The sequence below is a fragment of the Heterocephalus glaber genome, unplaced genomic scaffold, assembly GCF_053883595.1.
Source record: "Heterocephalus glaber isolate CG9 unplaced genomic scaffold, H.glaber_assembly_v1.0 deba00001457, whole genome shotgun sequence".
Lineage (NCBI taxonomy): Eukaryota > Metazoa > Chordata > Mammalia > Rodentia > Bathyergidae > Heterocephalus > Heterocephalus glaber.
In genome coordinates, this window is record NW_028258305.1 from 31,904,457 (window position 1) to 31,922,569 (window position 18,113).

Genomic DNA, 18,113 nt, shown 5'->3' on the forward strand with positions numbered 1-18,113 from the left:
TGATAGAATAAGGTTTTCAAAGGTTATTTTTCTTTTTTCGGTACTGGGGATAGAATCTAAGGTGATTTTTTAAGGGATCGACTTGATATAAAGGTAGAAGTAAATGTTAATACAGAGCAAAGAAATAAATATGCTTTATTTTCCCCCATGAAATTATCTACTTGGACTTGAAAAATGTTATCAAATGTGGACCATGTTCAAAGTTAGAGGTCACAGTATAGAGGGTGGGATGTTCGATATTTACAAGAGTGACCTTCAGCTGATCTTAAAGTTAGGTCAATTAAATTAGAACTAGTGCCTGCAACAGCTATAAAAAGTTGCAGGACTAACAGCAGTGGGACCTCATGATAAGTCCATTTCCATCCCCGCAGGAGTGTCCACAGGACCTCGCTATGGGGAAGCCTCACACAACAGGACCAGAGTGTATTTGGCTCATCTCCATAAAAGAGAACAAATAAAACTTGATTCTTATCTTTGGAGACACAATCCCTTCCTTGTGAATTACCTAACAAAACCAATACAGATGTTCTGGACTTAGAACACCGCTGATTCAGTCACTAACACACGGAACACTAACAAAATGGGTGAGAACACTTCAATAAGCCATACTTGGTAGGTTTTGTAAATTAGGGAATACGTACAGGTATCCTAGCGGACAGTACTTGTCGCAGACGATGGGCCTGCACTTCTTGGGCCGCGGGCGACACTGACAGATCTCACAGTTGTGGGCATCAGTTAGGAAACCCGAGGGACAGTCCAGGGTGCAGCCTTGTTTAAGGCTCAAGCACAGCTCCTCCCCTGTGAAGGCACACGGATGGCTCATTTCTTTTGAAGAGGAACAGACCAGAACACATTGCTGCTTCAAAATCTCCCCTGAGCCCTCCGATCTTTCACAGATTCAAATTTCTCAGCTGGACAATGGCATCAGTCATAATTAAAAAGTAAAGGTTGAGTTATTTCATGGTTTTGTAGTAACACCCAAATAAAGCCTTAGTTTGAAATGCATTTCTGAAGCCCAATCCAACCTGGTAGGCTTCTAGTGAAGAGTAGACTGCTAACTATTGATAATTAATAACCAACTGTGTATTTTTCATATATTTTTAAATAGTCACTTGAAACCACTGATGACATTTATGTTAAAATGTGAGCATTAGAAACTTAACACTTTGAATTTCATTATGTATTTTATTTCATGCCATTACAGATGAAGCTGTGCTTTATGGGTATTAAATGTATCATGTGATGCTGCACATTGTATGTAGCAGAATGGATTTCTTACCTTTTCTTTTTTTAAAAAAGTAATCTCTTACAACATGATAGAAAATGAAATACTCAGTGCTCCATTTAGCTGTCATTTTCCCTTCAAGGTTGACAAATAATTCAAGCATTTGGATACTTATTGACTAAAAAAGTATGTGTTGAAATATTCATATTAATGTCTAACTAACTAACCATTTGAAAGTTTAAACTGTCCCGTTAGCAGAATCTGGAGTGATTTCTAACCATCCTCTGTTACTCAGTTATTTTACATTATTTTAAAAGGGTGGGGGGGAAGGATAGAAACAATGGTGACTGTCAAAAGAAACTACTGAATATATTAGTTTAAGAGAAGCCTTCTAACATGATTTTAAAAGGGGATACAGAGCTTAACAGAAAATATAGGGAATAAAAATGTTAAGGTACTGAAAGTGTGCGTGATGATATAAATTAAGCAAATTGAGACGTGTGTGAATCAAATGAGGATTTGGAAAGAGCATCAAAGGTAAAGCAGGTGATGGCAAATGTGGCAGTGTGGAATGCTGTTCCACGTGGACTAGTACAATGGGAAGCAGAGACTATTATTGTAGGAATGATAAATGCATTTTTATTTTATTTGGACACCTCTTAAGCATAAATACTGCAATAATGCATAAGTCACTTGGAAAACCAGAACACATTTGTCTCCTCCCCAGACAGAGCTTGTACTTTAAAATTAAACCTTAACTACAATTAATAGGTGAAATGGGTCTATGTTTTACATAAATATTTTAAGACAGCATCTTTTGTGAATCTTAGCTGGCAATATTTGCATATATAATTTGCTATCTTTTAAACAGGAAAATGTGATTTATGGCATAATATTCTACTTTGTCATTTTCATAAATCTTTCATTACACATAACATTTAGTATAACCTCATGGGCCTGTACCATGCTATGAAGCAAGTGAATACTAATCTGCATCCTTAAGACAGAAATTCTAAATGGCTCATTTAAAAATTTGTAATTATGACTTGGAAGGAAGGCCATTATTTTTCATCTTTCATTATTAAGAGAATGATGAAAGAGGGGAAAGGCTTTCATAGCTACATTTCTTTCTCTGACGTAGATCTAAACTCTTTTTTCTATTATGAGAATTTTTAAGTCATGATACCAAGTAGATTTGTTAGGAAACAGACGAATTAAAAGCATGCCTAGAACTTCCCAGAGTCAGCATTCTTGGGAATTAAATTCCCTGAACCTTTAGATTCTGAGCACATTTGTGCCTTTGTTTTTCTGGTCCTGTAAAAGAGGGCTTTTCCACAGACCTTGTTCTAGAATGCTCTTCACTTACCCTTAAGAAAAGATGCTGTATGACCATCTGAGTTTAAACTGTTTGATAAGAACTCAGTTTGTGTTTAACCTGTCTCCGTGCTTCATTCTGGAAGTGTTCCCCATGGCTTTGCTGCCAGCCTCTGGTGCTATGGAGAGGTGGTGGAACCTTTGGGAGGGGCGCCCTTGTAGACACGTCCCTGGGGGATGCCTTGGAAGGGTATGTTGGAATCCTGGCCTCTTCTTTCCTTTTGCTTCCTGGCTTGGCTGCCACAAGGTGAGCAGCTCCTCCTACCATGCATTTACACCATAATGCACAGCCTCGCTATGGGCCGAAAGCAACAGGGCCACGCAACTCTGGAAACCTCTAAACTATAAACTGAAATAAACCTTTCCTCTATATAAGTTCATTATCTGAACATTTTTGTTAGAGTTATGGAAAGCTGACTATCCTATCTGCTCTGCGATGCCAGAGAATTCTACAAGGCTGTCATGTCTAAACAAAGATACATGTTATTAATTGGAAAGCATACTAGCCACACCACCTCAAGCAAAATGTCCTGGCACCTTCCTGATTTGGGACCATTCACCCACCTGCAGGGTCTAGTCTGGACTATCTCAATTCTGCTCACCAACACAAGGGAGTTCTTGGGCAGGACCCTATTTTCTCTGGGTCGACAGGTCAGGGACTATGCTGGTGTTTAGCACGGAGGGGGTGTTCAGTAACTATTTGTTGAATGAATGCGTCAACTAATGTTCTTGCAACTTGCCCCTCTACTGTCACATCAGGACTGTCATATTAACAGAGAAAAAGATCGACTCTGATAGTACTGAATATTTTTCAAAATACTAGCACTTGCTTAACATCTCAAAGCACCATCTTCTAGTTCAGAAACAGGAAACATTAAGGACTACAAAGTAGTCTTAGATTTACGTGTATGAATTATGACTTTTTTTTAAAGTAATGTAGCCTCAAAGTAAAAATTCAAAGAGCAGAATAGGCAGATTAGAAATCCTGTGGTCTTAGTGGGGGTGGGGTTATACGTTTGTTTGGAAAGCTTTAGTACATCACTCAAAGCAATTGCAGGAAAAAAGCGGGCTTTATGTTCCTATTTTTTCAGCGTTATGACTTTACTGTGATCTAAAAATGCTTTATAATCCATGGGGAGAAATTACCATTCAAGAGAAAGTGATAAAAAAAAAATGGCAAACTACAAGGCCTGCACATTATGGCTGGTCAATAGCTACTACATAGTAAGCTTTCTGTTCATTCTGGAAGAAAAGAAGAGTTTTTCATGCTCCTAGGGCCAAGATTTAGCACAACTATAAGGAGCATCGTTCAAAGTTTTTTTTGTTGTTGTTTTGGGAAGGAACATCATTCGTGGTTTTGTTTTTGTATTCTGGGCTGGGAATCAAATCTAGACTCTTATAAACCTTAGACAAGCACTCTACCACAGAGCTGCATCTCCAGCCCCTCATTCATTACAGGATTATGAGTGAATACAATGTAGCTTTCATGCACATCATAGGGCAGGTGGGGGCTCCTAGAATTGTGCTGCACACGTCTTTGCTAGAGCACTTCAAACTCTTGGAGACTGGCAATTTCCACTAATCTGTTATTGATTAAGGAAGCCAATGAAGTTCTTGAGATGATTAAATTTTAAAAAATGCAACATTGCAAATGGCCTCAATCTTGACCCTGATAGCTGTTGGTCTTATTGCAGAAGCACAATGAAATGGAAACAAACAGCCCACTTCCCTGTGTTTGATGCCATAAGCTGCTTGGGATGTTGACTGAGGTACGTATTTCATGAAACATATGCAAGTTTCTTTCTCCGTGTTACCATTAATTTTACCAGTCTGCAACAGTTTGTGAATAATTCTAGACTCAAAGAATGTTAAAACTAGAAGAGAAGTTATTAGTATCCCAGCTAAATCCACCTAAAGATGTGAACAAATAGATGCCAGAAGATTGATGCCATTTAATTCACATGTTGTCACTTAACACAGAGTTTATATTGTTAGGTGAAGAATACTACGTCAGTCTGAGAGTAATAAACATTTTTGCTTGAAAAGTAATGTTATTAACAGTTTCCATCACTAAAAGGATATTAATAGCTTAAATGATTTTAATTTTCTGTGGCAAATGTACTTTCCTAAACATTTTCTACCATATTTTGCTTTATTCTAAACATACCTTTTAGAAACTGAGTCAGACATGACATAAATTCTCCATATGCCCTTGATACATTACTTTGCTTAGCAGTTTTACAAGAATGCTATTGCTACAGGTTAAAAGCAAAACTACAATATGTTCAAAGAAAAAAAAATCCTTTGTGATATACTTTCCACATAATCTAAGGACATATTTCCACAGGGTTTTTATCTTAATCCTAATGTGATTGTCCATAATATCCCTAAGATTATGGTGTAATGTCATTATGACATATTAGCTTATCATCAATATTATCAACTTATTACTAATATTGGTCAAGACATTTGTACCTTCTTTGTATCCCTATAATGCTCAACCCATTGTAGGCAATAAACAAATCAATAAAAAAGGAGAAACATTTATCTGGTATTGGCCTTTGGGAAATCTGATGCAATGAGAACTAGGCCTAATCCTAAGAAAAACCTTAGGTATAAATGTTTAGGACTGCTGGATGTTAAAAAGGTTTTGATGGGATGCAGAAAAACAATGCAAAGGAGAATTTTGGCCAAGATAAATAGTAAGCAATTGCAATGACAAAAAGAACTATGCCTCACTTTCCTATAAGGAACTTGCTTTTCCCTACAACTCTGAAGGAGAAAGAGAACACTGAAGGGTTAAAATTAAAAAGTAAAAGGAAAGCTGTTGGTCCAGGTGTTGAGAGAGTACAGGCAGAACCTGGGGCAGGTGTGGGACCAGGGAGGAGAGGAAGCTGGGGGTTTTCCACGTCGGCTAGCTTAGGCTGACTCAGAAGAGCATGTCATCATCACACGGCAGGCTATGAAGACAGTGTTGTACTAACTCATTTACTCGGTCCTCAAGATAACCCAACTGTTGGGTTCTGTCTCTGTCCTCTACAGATGAAGACACATTGGCCCTGAGAAGTAAGGCAAACTGCCTGGATCCCTTGGATATATGGCAGTCCCAGAGTCTGAGAGGAGAGCTGAGAGAAATCACAGCAATCTGACAATCTAGGACTCAGTAACTGGGTTTAATCTGACCCATGGCCCAAAGGTGTGGCCTCCAGTTGTCAAATAATCAGCATGGCTAATAGAAGTGGGGAAGGTGAGAGCAAAGTGCATATGCTTAGACTTCTGTAAGACGGAGACAAACTGACAAATTGCAACTAGCGCTTACATTTTTTAGTACAGGGTGACAGAGAGTGAGATGGCAAGACTAATCCAGGGCAAGCATCTCAGTGTGATGAGATGGATGTATGACGAGAGTGGTGAGACTTCAGAGCGGGACTGTAGACGAGACACGAATGATGTCCACAGTATCCTCGACCCTGAAGGTTCCCTGCTCCTTCACTCAGCCAATGACCAGGGAGCACTAAGGGCTGAGCACCAAGGACAGACCTGAGGAGGTCGGTGACTTCCTTACTCTGGTGTGAGCAAAAGCCTGAGTTTTCATACGGCACCGATGTTTCCTCTCAGAAGATTCAGTTTTGTAAAAGTTACAGTACTTGGCTTAACATGGTAATTATTTTATTAGTGTTTTAGCTACTGGAGATTTTCTTTTTAGAGCAGATCTTGCATTTTTATTAACCTTTGTGGCCTTAATGCCTAATAAATTATCTAGAACACAGCAGGTGGTGAAAGAAAAGAGAGAAGAAAAAAAGAATAAAGACTAGATATTGCTATAACTAGGTAAAAGATGCAAATAATGAATGGTTAATAAAGATTTACATGTAAAAAATCCTTAATACAGAATGCAATGTCCTCCTGTATGTATTTCTTTCTAAATATGAATGAGCATAGAGCCATGCTGCAGGTGGTATGCAGGGATGTTCATTTTAAAAAGTCAGAAATCAACACTAACTCTAAGGCAAGGTAGAGAAGGTGTTCCTAACCATCTCAACCAGCAAAGATCAGTGACATCTTCTGACTCGCTCCAGTGACAACTGAGTGAATATTGCTTCTCTGGACTTAACAATAAAGTTCCTCATGAAGCGATAGGAATTTTATATAAGCATGATTAGGGGCCAGACTTTTATAACAGCAAAACTCAGGTGAAGGACATGAGTGACATGACTAGGCATAATGAAATCCGTACTTTTAGACTTTTAAAATGTCTAGGAAAAAATTTAGGTATAATCATGTGTTTAAGAAGCAACTTGAAGCTGAAGAGGCATCAGAAGGACTGAAACATAAACACTTCATGATGTAATTATCAATTATCTTAGTGTTAAACTGACAAGGCTGGTCATTTAAGTAAACAAGTGTGGCTGCCAAGGGAATCTTCCAGTGAACTTGGCTCTCTAAAGGGAGGTACAAAAGACAAGAGTCCAGTGCAAGAAAGCAGGCCAGCCCTCAGTGGGTGGAGGCTCACAGAAAATTTAAAGGTGGCAGCAATTACAATGCAAGCACAAAAACTGTTTCATAAACTCTTTTAGCACTAATTCCACTGTTCAGATAACATGATGCTGACATGGAACTGGGAACATAGAATTACTCAACTCCTATTCAGTATCTTCTTCATCAAAAATATCTTACAAGAGTGATGAACAATTAAGTTTAAGAGGAATATTAAGCCCAAGAAAACTGATAAATCAAAAAGTGAACATCTATACATGAAGCCCAAATCTCTGAGTCTAGGATTATTACACCCAGAGGCCCACAGAAAATCTGCTTATTATAGAACCACTATCTGTCTATGTTTGGGAGACAGCAGAAAGAACAGAAAGAGATTTTAGAAAACAGGCCAAATGTCAAGTCAAAGTAACACAGATTTCTAAAAACTACAGAAAACGAAGCTTGACATTAACAACTAAGAATTCTTCAAAACTGGTATTCTTCAGAAAGAAGTGTTATGCATATGATTCTTGACAATTAGAAAAGAAAGCACAGAACACCAAGAGGCAGCACAGGTTCAGGAAGAAAAAATCCCTTCCCTACCAGCTTCAGCTTATTTACAAAGTAAGGTTTCCAGCAAAGGAAAGCTACACATGTAATTCATTAATTCATTCTGATTTCAGGCAAGAGACCAGGCTCCGTGTCTTAGGCTTTCTTGTGGAGAGGGAGATGATACATTGTCAGCTAACTAGAACCGCTTAAGGAGTAGAGATTATCGTCAATGTCACATTACTGGGCTCTGTTCTTGATTTTATAGAGTTTAATTCAATGATTTAGCTGAAGACATATACATTGCACTTATTTACTATATGATGGAAGGCATAGAGAGTAAGATCATACTGTCAAAATTAAAAAATATCCCGACTAGTTGGAGAACGGTTTAAAACTATTAGCATAATTTCTTGCTAATGTGCCCCTAAATTTATATGATTAAAAAATGCAAATGTTCAAATACAGAACAAATGAGAACAATCTAACAGCAATGGATATAAAAAGCACCTAGTGATCCTAGCTGCTTATAAACTCAGCGTTAGCCCACAGTGTATAATTAAAAGAGTTCATGCTAACTTAGGCCACACAATTGCACTACACTGGTCAGGCCAAATTTTGGAGTATTTTGTTTCTGAGCCATATTTTATGTAAGGACAATGACACAGTGTGTGTCAGAAAATGGAAAAGACCCAGTAAATTCCAGAAACCCTGCCACCTGAGGGATGGTGAAGGATACTGAGGAAATTCATTATGGTAGAGGAATCGGGGGAACTCAAAATAGTTTTAAGCCTGTATGGCATATACTACCCACCCTGGGAGAAATGCAATGTACTCATCTAATTTCAGAGGTCATGTCTGGGAGCCCTCATAGAGGTTGGGATGGTCATGGAAGAAGAACTGGAGTCAACAACCTGAAGCTTGTTCTAAGGCTCATGACTGCCATATGTGGAAAGGGACTTCTTTGTCATCTGGTAACCCCAACAAGGGTGCTGTCGAAAGAGCTGAATGAGTGGCACTCTGAAGCCTGTTGGGACTGTATCCCCAAAGCCAAAGGAAAGCAAAGACTATGTGAATACAATGAAGCAAAGATGAAAACCAGAATGAAGGAGCGGCTCTTCCGCCCCAGATGGTTGTGTATTTGTTTGTGTTAAGTTTAACAAATTTCCCCCTTTTTTAAACACTGTCAAGTGAATGTGTGAACAGAGTGAAAAAAGATATTCAATCATATAATATATTTGACAATATCATATTAGGTCTCAGAAAAATACAGTCTTCTGTCTACTCACTGTTTTTGCACTGACAAGTTCGACAACCATTGTGATCAAGTTTGAAATCATAAATGCAGTCCTTCTCCGTCAGAGTGCAGTTTGATAACTCCCCACACGCAGGTGGATCAATTGTGATATAGGTTGGTTCTAATAATGAAAAAGGGAGAAAAAAAAATCAATGCAACACATGATTACTTCTTAATGCTATTCAATCTCTGAAATCTCATACTACAGCAGGTTACAAAAATCTAATGAATAATATTCATCGAATTCTAAACTTTTATACTTATCACTACCCCTGAAACAAATATTGGTATTCAGATTTTTGAAAATGTGAACACTCCACTTCTTTTTTGTTTTTGTTGCTGGGGGTTGAACACAGGTCCTCAGGTACACAAGGCAAGTGTTCCACCACCAAGCTGTACCCCGGCCACTCCGCTTCTTTATGTGTGAGCAATTTGGGTATATTTTGGTTGCCTCATACAATCCTTCTGATGGTCACCACTATGGAATACAGACAAGAGGTTAAAATGAACTCCATTACAATTGTTAAATGTTCTTCTGTATTTTTTCCTGATGTGTTGGGAATTATCTTTTATAATTATCAAGACACAGCTGCCAAGTGTCAATGATTTCATGCTGCATTCTGCAGTACTTCTGAGATCTGTTAGCATTTTTTCAAATTAATAAACCAGAGATGTTTTTGAGAATAGTTTAAAACACCTGGACTTCTTTTATCTTTCATGTGACACTCCCTTACCTATGATAGATGACATGATGGGTAGCAGTGACTAAGAGATTACCCTCCAGGTCCAGGACCTTGTGGGAGTGGCATGGTGAGTACAAGAACCCAGGAGAAAGAACAAGCAGGCATGCTGGGAAGAAAGGCATAGAAGAAACCAAGATCGAAGCGGCTGCTTTAACTTTCTTCCACACTGAGAGTGAAGAACTGCTCTGGGAAACAACAGTCATTACACAGCTCGACATAAAGCATACTGTGTTTTACACAATGTCTACTGTCCTGTTCATAAATGCTTTAACCTTCTGCATACTCCAGTAGGTGACTGCTATTATCATCCCCATGCTCGGGAAGCCAAATACACTGACATGCCCATGGTCACCACAGTAGCAAGTGGTGGACCTAAGATTCGAACTCAGGCAATCTGGCTCTAAATCCCATTCTTAGTTTCGGCATAGCCTTTTTAATGGTACCTGCGTGTTATGCACGGATATCGGACAGCTTTTATACTGCCAGACTGTAAGAGTGTTCCAAAGGCACCAGAGATAATGACATATTGATGTGTCTGTCATCTTTCTGACCAAAAGGTACTATAAGCTTCTTCAAAGTACGCTGTTTCTCACAATATCTTTGTGAAGCAGCCAAGGACAGAATGTTTGTACCTATGTTTTCACAGATGGAAAATAGGAGGTGCAGAGAGGGCAAGTGGCTTATCTAAGTTTACATAGCAACCAGGAGCAGGCTGGGAAGAGAACAGAACAGTGGTTCCTGGCTTCCTGTCCAGTACTCTATGCATCAGTCCACACTGTCCTCTCCAATTTCATCTCCTGTCACTGTGGAAAACAGACCAAAATTAGCAACCAAAATTTAGCTGCTGCTCCTAAGATCAAAGTTCTACATTTTTATCCATCTACATTTTTATCCACCTACTAAAAGGGGACAGGGATTCAACACTTCACAGGTAGGAGACAATGATGACTTAAGAAAGAGATGCTCTGACAGCATTCTCCCAGTAAAAATATGTACGACATGTGGGCTGTGTTTTCTCTGCTTTTATTGCAAGATATGTTTTAAAGAACATCTTCCTGAAATTTTTATATAAACTTTCCATTACTATAAAATTTCTAATTTTTCAATGACTAAAGCATTCTTTCTGACAGATTAACTGTAAACATAAAAAGTTTAAGACACTGTTTCTTTCCTACATTCTCTTAACATTTACCATAAACATTTTTGATTTTCAACCTCTTCATTTTTCTTTTTATTACTACGCTTGTTAGCCACCAAAAATAATGCTTCTCTTCCAGCCCTCAGCCACAAGACTGCCATTGTTTCTCAAAATTATTCTCTTTTCTTTTTTTGAGATAGAGACTTGCTATGTAGTTTAGGCTGGCCTTGAACTCACTATGTAGCCCAGGCTGGCCTGAACTCGAGGCGATCTTCTGTCTTAGCCTTCTGAGTGCTGGGATTACCGGGCTGTGCCACTACACCCGGCATCTCAAAATCATTCTAACCACAAGTGTTCAGACAGGAAAACTTCTAAGTAAACCAACCACAGGTTGTCCCGGTGAGAAGGAATTCTATGTTCTAGAGTTCTTAGACCGAGGATTAGGAGACTCTACATGTGCTGCTTTAGTGGACAGTTTAGTGGATAAAAAATAAGTCTGAAGCTTATTTACACAGACCAGCATCTTGTACTCTTTACTGACATTTAAGATGCAAAAAATATAGTATGGAGAAATATATACTGGGAAAGATTAAATTGACACCGAAAAGCAGTGTAATTGTGGGGCGGTATGGAATTTTACTTTCCCTAAGCTGTGGGGATTTGTTAAGAGAACACATTGTCCAATGTTACAAAGATGGTCTTCCACCTCTAAATGGTATTTTCCCTCAATAGTGATGCCTGTGCTATCCTGAGGACATGTGATTAATGAATAGGATCAGGATTATGAACTTTGGCCAAAAGATGAAGGAAAAATACAACCACAACACTGATTTGAACAGTTCCATGTTTGTTCTAAATGGTGTGCAGCCATAGCCATGCATCTAACACTTCTCTCCCCCGGATGGGAAATGTTTCCCTGTCGCATTCCATGTCATAGCTTTTATTCAGTCAAACCAATGAAAAACAAATGCATCTGCTGGAAAGGTGCTGGTCCTGAGACGTGCACGGTAAGTGTTTTGGTAAAACGAGTCTTATTACTGCATGGATGCCTTCTGGGCTTCTGACAATGTGGTCACATGCAAGAGGTGAGAAATTATTTTGTGTCCCTAAAAATTAACATTTTCCCATTCGTTTATGACCTACATTAATGAAAGAAACTGGCAAATGTACTGCAAACTCTGACACCCTCAATATTTAATATTAAAACACAGAAAACCTGAACAAATCATTTGTTTATGAAAACTGTCCATTTACGCTGGAACTATTCAATTTCCCCTTGATACATTAGGCTGAACCCATCAAATATTCATTTTGATTCAGCAACTGTAGATAGAAGTCTAATTCTTTGAAAGGCATCTTAATACTTGGTCCTTCATTTTAGCACACTTAACAAATAAATATCCTCTTTCCACTTTGATAGAAATTAGAGCAAATTTTAAAAGGCCACAGGAGTGGTGACACACATTTTTTGGGTCCCTACTGCTGTGATTCTGTCCCTTGACTAACCTGACTCACAATGGATGCATCTGTAGGCACCTCAGTGTCACCTAATATTTTTTCTGAAATCATGTCCTACATCCTATTGCTTTTCATCATTCTCCCAACATTTTACGGCTATTTCCCAACACGTAAGTCTGTATCTGTAACAGTTCAATTTCTGTGAGATCAACATTACAAGAGGAACATGAAGGAATAAATGATCTACAAAAAAAATCTGGTCTTATCCAACACATTTGAGAATTTGATTTCAGTCCAATATATTAATATGTAATCTCAGAACTAGTCATATTACATCAGGGCAGTTCTTTGAGAAAGAAGTGCTGTGAGAAGCTGAAATTCAATTCCTTGTTTTGAGTAATGACACTACAGTGAATCATATTTGATATCATCCTGAATGAAAGCATTTTACCATCAACACTGCATTTACAATCCTGAAATAATAATGACCAAAGAGATGGTTGGATTTTTTAGACATAGATTTTGATCCAAGGAAATTCTCAGTGGGAAAAGAGGTTATTTTAGAGAATCTAGAATCACAGTATCACAGTATGATTGTGCATAGAGGACATTAGGGAAATATATAAGACATGTACTCTGCTTGTCACTAAGTTTCAGTATCCTGGAATTTGTTTATCATGAATGGCTGTTCACACTTTTCTCCAGTCTATGGAACGGTGCTTTGCATATGGAAAATATCTGATGTCCACAGACCAGAAGATTCTCATTTAAATCCTACATTTCTATGCTCTTATATTACGTGGGAGTATGGCATTGGAACTGTCCAGAGAGTACATGCCTTTCTAGACACATGATGGCAATCCTCTGTCCTTGGCAAGATCAGTGAACAGTTTGGTTGAACAGAGGCCTTGCTAAAACTTCTAGAGACATCACTGTACAGCAAAGAAAACCGCCCCCTTTAAACTGGTTGGGTAAGGAGATGTATTAGCAGACCTTTTTCAAAGGAGAGAAATGGTTTAGGCTGTCCTTGTTTGGGAGAATGAGGAAATGCTTGCATAATAAGGTGGGGCTTGGCCAAGGGAAAATTCAATCAAGTAGGCTTACAGGATCACCCTGAAATTCCATCTCATCTTGTATTGAATCAGCTGAGGAATTGAAGAAATACCTTAATGTCCTCCAAAGGAAGAAGGCTTGAAACAGCAGGAACTCATTGTCTTTGGCTACAACTATTTCTAAAGGGAACCCTGGAACAGCTTCTTTGTGGAGAAGAATTCTAGAAATAGTTTCTGAGCCTAGAAGCAATAAAGAACAAAAATGGGTGTTTGTTACATCTACATCCAGTTTGCTGTTTCCTACTCTGCATCTGAATGGGAATCACTAAGGTCTTCAACCTGTTGTTTGGTTGAATGAATTTTAGAGTCTTTAAGCACCATATACTACCAAGAAGAGCTATTTTTACAACAATTGTTGGGATTGTGTTAGAAATATGGATATTCAGCCACCAATGTTCATCCCAAATCGTAGAGGACAAAAGTCTGGAAGGAAACCTCTTGTAATATGCAATAACATAAACTAAACATATTGGTCTTTTATATATATATTTAAAATTTAGATTTTTTTCATATCCTAGGGAGCCCAATGAACTCCTTAGCCATACAAATATTTTTAGGAAAATGTTGGTATTTTTCAAGAATTAGCCTCAGACACTAAGTTTCTGAAAAATAATGTCGGTATTTTAGAATGACGTTTAAATATTTCCTAGAGCAATTTTCTCTACTCAATTGGGAAATTAAGATACTGTGATCATTAAGAATTTGATCAAGAATACAAAGTTAAAATGAAAATCATACTTCTAACTTTCAGGCCACAGCAACAGATCATAAAATAACATATATTTGATTACGCAGGTATTACAAATGTGTCAAGTAAATCTCAGCTCTCTGCTTTCTTGCTTTTTGCTATTTTATGGAGAATTCTCCCAAAGGCAGCAGGAAAAGAAGGTAAATTCAAATTCAACTTTTAAAGATGCTACTTTAAAGTTCCATAACAATCTTACTATCACATCATAGAATTAAATGACTTTGGAAGAACAACAGAACAAAAAAGAATATATTCTGACTGAGCTATATTAAAATATAAAATAATTATGTTAATTTGCCTCTGAAACAATCGATACAATCATTGGTATTTATGTTTCTTTCAGGTACATGGAGCTTAAATAAAGATTAATAGATGCTTTGAGCTTAGTGTTGAATCTGTATGACTCTACTTAACTTCTGGTTTTGAATGAATCCCTACCAGATCCTTCTCATACCTTGATTAGTAGGAGTTGGTTCTCTCCCGCAAACAGTACTAATTACCGCCACTGAGGAAGGAGCGAAGCTTCTTTCTGACTAGCAACCTGGGAAGCTGCAGCCAGTCAGCTGCTCCCGTGGGGGGGCTGTGCTTCCGGAGGGAGAGCACACTGTGGAAGGCAAACAAATGGGGCGGCCTCTCGGTCAGGGCAGTGCTGCTGCTGTGGGCTCCAGCTTTGCACCGTATCCAGAGGTGCAGCCTCCTCAGCTGTGCTCTGGGTAAGTGGCAGGGCTGAGCCACCTGGTGTGGGCAACAGCTGTCTAGAGGCACGGTGGCCTCCTACACATCTCCACAAAGCAAGTCGCACTGCAGAAACCTCACATAGGCAAATTTCTAGAAAAAGTGCTTTTTAAAGACCAATACACTCTTACATGTGTTTTCGAGGTGAGACAAATTTCAAGTAGGAGCAGTAGGACAGATGAAGCTAATTCATATCTGTCCCTCAGTTATTGCATTGCCTCCTGGGCTTTAATGATGTTTTGCATATGTTACATAGCTCTTCACTATAAATTCCCAAGCCTACTTATTTGATTGTGAGAGACAAAAATGAACAATTATGTTCTCTTTTCAGACTTAATTTGGGCACTCTCTTTCCTAAATTGTGTTTTTCTTTTGGCTGGACTTGGTTAAGCCATGTGAATATCCATAGAGTGGGAAAATTCCAAAGCTTTATTCACTTTATATGGCAGTTCAATGGCTAAATCCATCAGGCCTCCTCCAGCCCCGCCAGTAAATGGTAGCCTGTTCAGGGCCATAAAACGGGAGATAAGGCTGGTCAAGTCAGAACTGAAGGAGATAGCTTATCTGCTTCACTGTATCTTCCTATGTCATTCTGTTACCACAGTTGCTTTTCAAATGTGACCCATAACTAGACAGAACACCATTCAAATAAATCACCAAGCTGTCAACATAACTGAGCCTGGGAAGGGAAGCACAGCAAAGATCAAGTTTTCAAAAATGAAGTGGAGAGAAAACTCTATTAATGTAGACAAGAAGAAAGAAGTTGAGGATACAAAATTCCCTAATCTGGAAGTGGGAATTTCCATGGGGTATAAATGTGTACTTAAGAGAGTCTCATTAAGTCATGGAAAAAAAATCCGTAGTTGGAATTTTCAAATTCTTTCAACCACTACACATTTAGTTATCCTTTTTCCTTTGTATATATTTCTCATAACAACACCTACAGCCTTGTAATTTCTGCAGTACTTATCTTTGTTTTATTTTAAAATGAATGGTGTGAAAATGTTCCCAAGATTTGTATTATTTTGTGGTCAGATAGAGAAATAACCATATATTTATTTTAGACCTATTTATTAACTTTGTATGCTTTTCTTAGGAATCTTGGCTGTTAAGACATATTTTTCTTCCTTTACCAATCTCATATTTAATAAGAAAAGACAGTAGTATGATTAAGAGAATATTAAATGACCACAAAAGACAAATGTTAAAAATTCTTATATAAAGTGGGATTATCTTTTTTCCAGGAATTCAGCTTGAGACAACTCACAAAATGATGACTGGATTCCAAGAATAATTTAGACATTTTATATGTCTTATATTTTTATTATATTCTTTTTTACCATTCATTTTAAAGGAAATGTCTTGATACCCATTATCTGAAAATATACCACATCTCTATTGCATATGTGTGTGTGCACATTTTAATAGTTATATTCAACCCAGCTAGGGAAGTCAGATGGTCAGAATTCTGGTAATTTTAACCCAACCCTCTGGGAAATAGTACCAGAAAGGAAGGGCCTCCTTTTAGGGACAATGCCTCACTCACTGTACATGAGCTCAACAGCTAGTACAGTACTTCATCTGTAGCACTGCTTAACGAATGATCAAAGAGGAAAAGAGACATCTAAGCACTTAAAGTCAGGACACGTTATTTGACAAAGAAGGGGTCTACTCAATATTGTCCCTAAGAAGCCGAGTGTCTGATTTCCTTACTTTTGGAGGATTGAACAGTAAGTTCCTTTGGGCTCTCATCACTGCAGTGGTGCCCTGCGTACAGTAAGGTACCCCACCAATGAGCTCCACTGAGGGAGAAGTCAGATCTCTGCAAACTTGGTACATCTGTGATAGTGAAAATGAATGAAAATCCCCCAAATCCAAGCAATTCACAATGAAAAACTCAACAATATCACTCAGGTTCCTGCAATGAGGTAAAATATGATCTCTATCTTTAGCTTAAGAATGGATGGAACACAAGGCACTGTAGAAGGCCTCCTATCAAAATTCTTTAATGTCTGGCACCCCAAATTTGAGTTATTTGGAGAATTCACTTCTGAGACTATCCCTTTTCTTAATGCTCCAAAATGGAAAAAAAAAAAAAGTTATTAAAATAGACCTGAAAATAGCTGGGCGCTCATCCAACTCAGGAACTCATCTCGTACTGGATGAAGTATGGGCCCTTTTACCAACTGCTCAGCAAATTTACTGCACAATTAAGCAAAGGCTGGCAGGAATCAGAAGAAGAAAAGAGGAGAGTCCAGACCAGAATGGTAAGTGCCCTGGCACAATGGCAGGGCTGAGTAGCCCTTTGATTTTACTCTGTGGGGACTTGAGTGGCAATGGTCAGGGCTCGTGGCCTGCAGTCTGGCTGGATGTGATCAATGCTGGGCAGAAGGCAGGCCAGAGAGCAGAGAGAGGTGAGGAAAGCAGGCTGGGGCTCTTAGGCTGATCAATGGTCCTAGCTTGGGGAAGGAAGCAGCCACAGACAACTGGAAGCAGAAGAGTCAGCCTGCCCACAGGTCAAACAGCCAGGTCAAAATTCTAGGCAGGGGTTCAGGAAAAGCATTGGGGATCAAAGGCTAGGCCACAGAGGTCAAAACAACAGCAACTGCGCTCAACAATGAAAATGGAGCCAGGAGCAAGAATGGCTTTTGAACCTGAACCACAATGATCAAAGACTTCCATGTTCCCCATCTTATTTCTTTACCCTCTCTCTTCTGCAGAAAAGCAATGTCAAGGCCATAGATTTGGAATCATGACAGTTAGCTTGAGACTTAACTCTTCATTACCTGGCACATGATGATCCACTTCTTTGGGCTTCTATAAAATGGGACTCTTAATTCCTACCTGGTAACATTCCTGTAAGGCTCAAGGAAGGTTGTAAAGAGAAGACCAATCCTCAGAGTTACACTGTTGCTCTAATGACTGTTGTAATGAAAATACTGCCTGCTCAGAGCTAGAACCTGTCTCAGATAATGACTAATTAATGAATTACAAATTCTTTTACAGACCTCAAATGTGCACCTTTGAAATGGTATGACAATCCCTTCAGCATTCTGAACCTTGTCCTCTGTAACTTAAGTATCATTTTCTATCACCACTGAAAATATGAAAAGCATCTGGGATGTGGGTCGGTCTGTGATGTCACTCCGTATGGTCTGGTAAGCTTTGGAGCATATTAGTGACCAGCCACTGGTGCCTTTCACCTTTGCTGAGTAGCAGTCTGAGACCATTGTTTCACATTCTGACTATGTCTGTGGT

The 18,113-nt window shown here is 38.7% G+C and overlaps 1 protein-coding gene across 2 annotated transcripts in view; it reads right to left on the minus strand.

Annotated features, from left to right (window-relative positions):
* The window catches only part of Crim1 (cysteine rich transmembrane BMP regulator 1), a 180,224-nt gene that overhangs the window by 35,956 nt on the left and 126,155 nt on the right, over window positions 1-18,113 (minus strand). For both annotated transcript variants that reach the window (XM_021253715.2, XM_004839289.4), the window contains 2 exons: window positions 8,914-9,042; window positions 642-798 (listed from right to left, as the gene is read on the minus strand). In XM_021253715.2, the coding sequence (XP_021109374.1) occupies window positions 642-798; window positions 8,914-9,042 (286 nt within the window). The remainder of the gene's footprint in view (window positions 1-641; window positions 799-8,913; window positions 9,043-18,113) is intronic.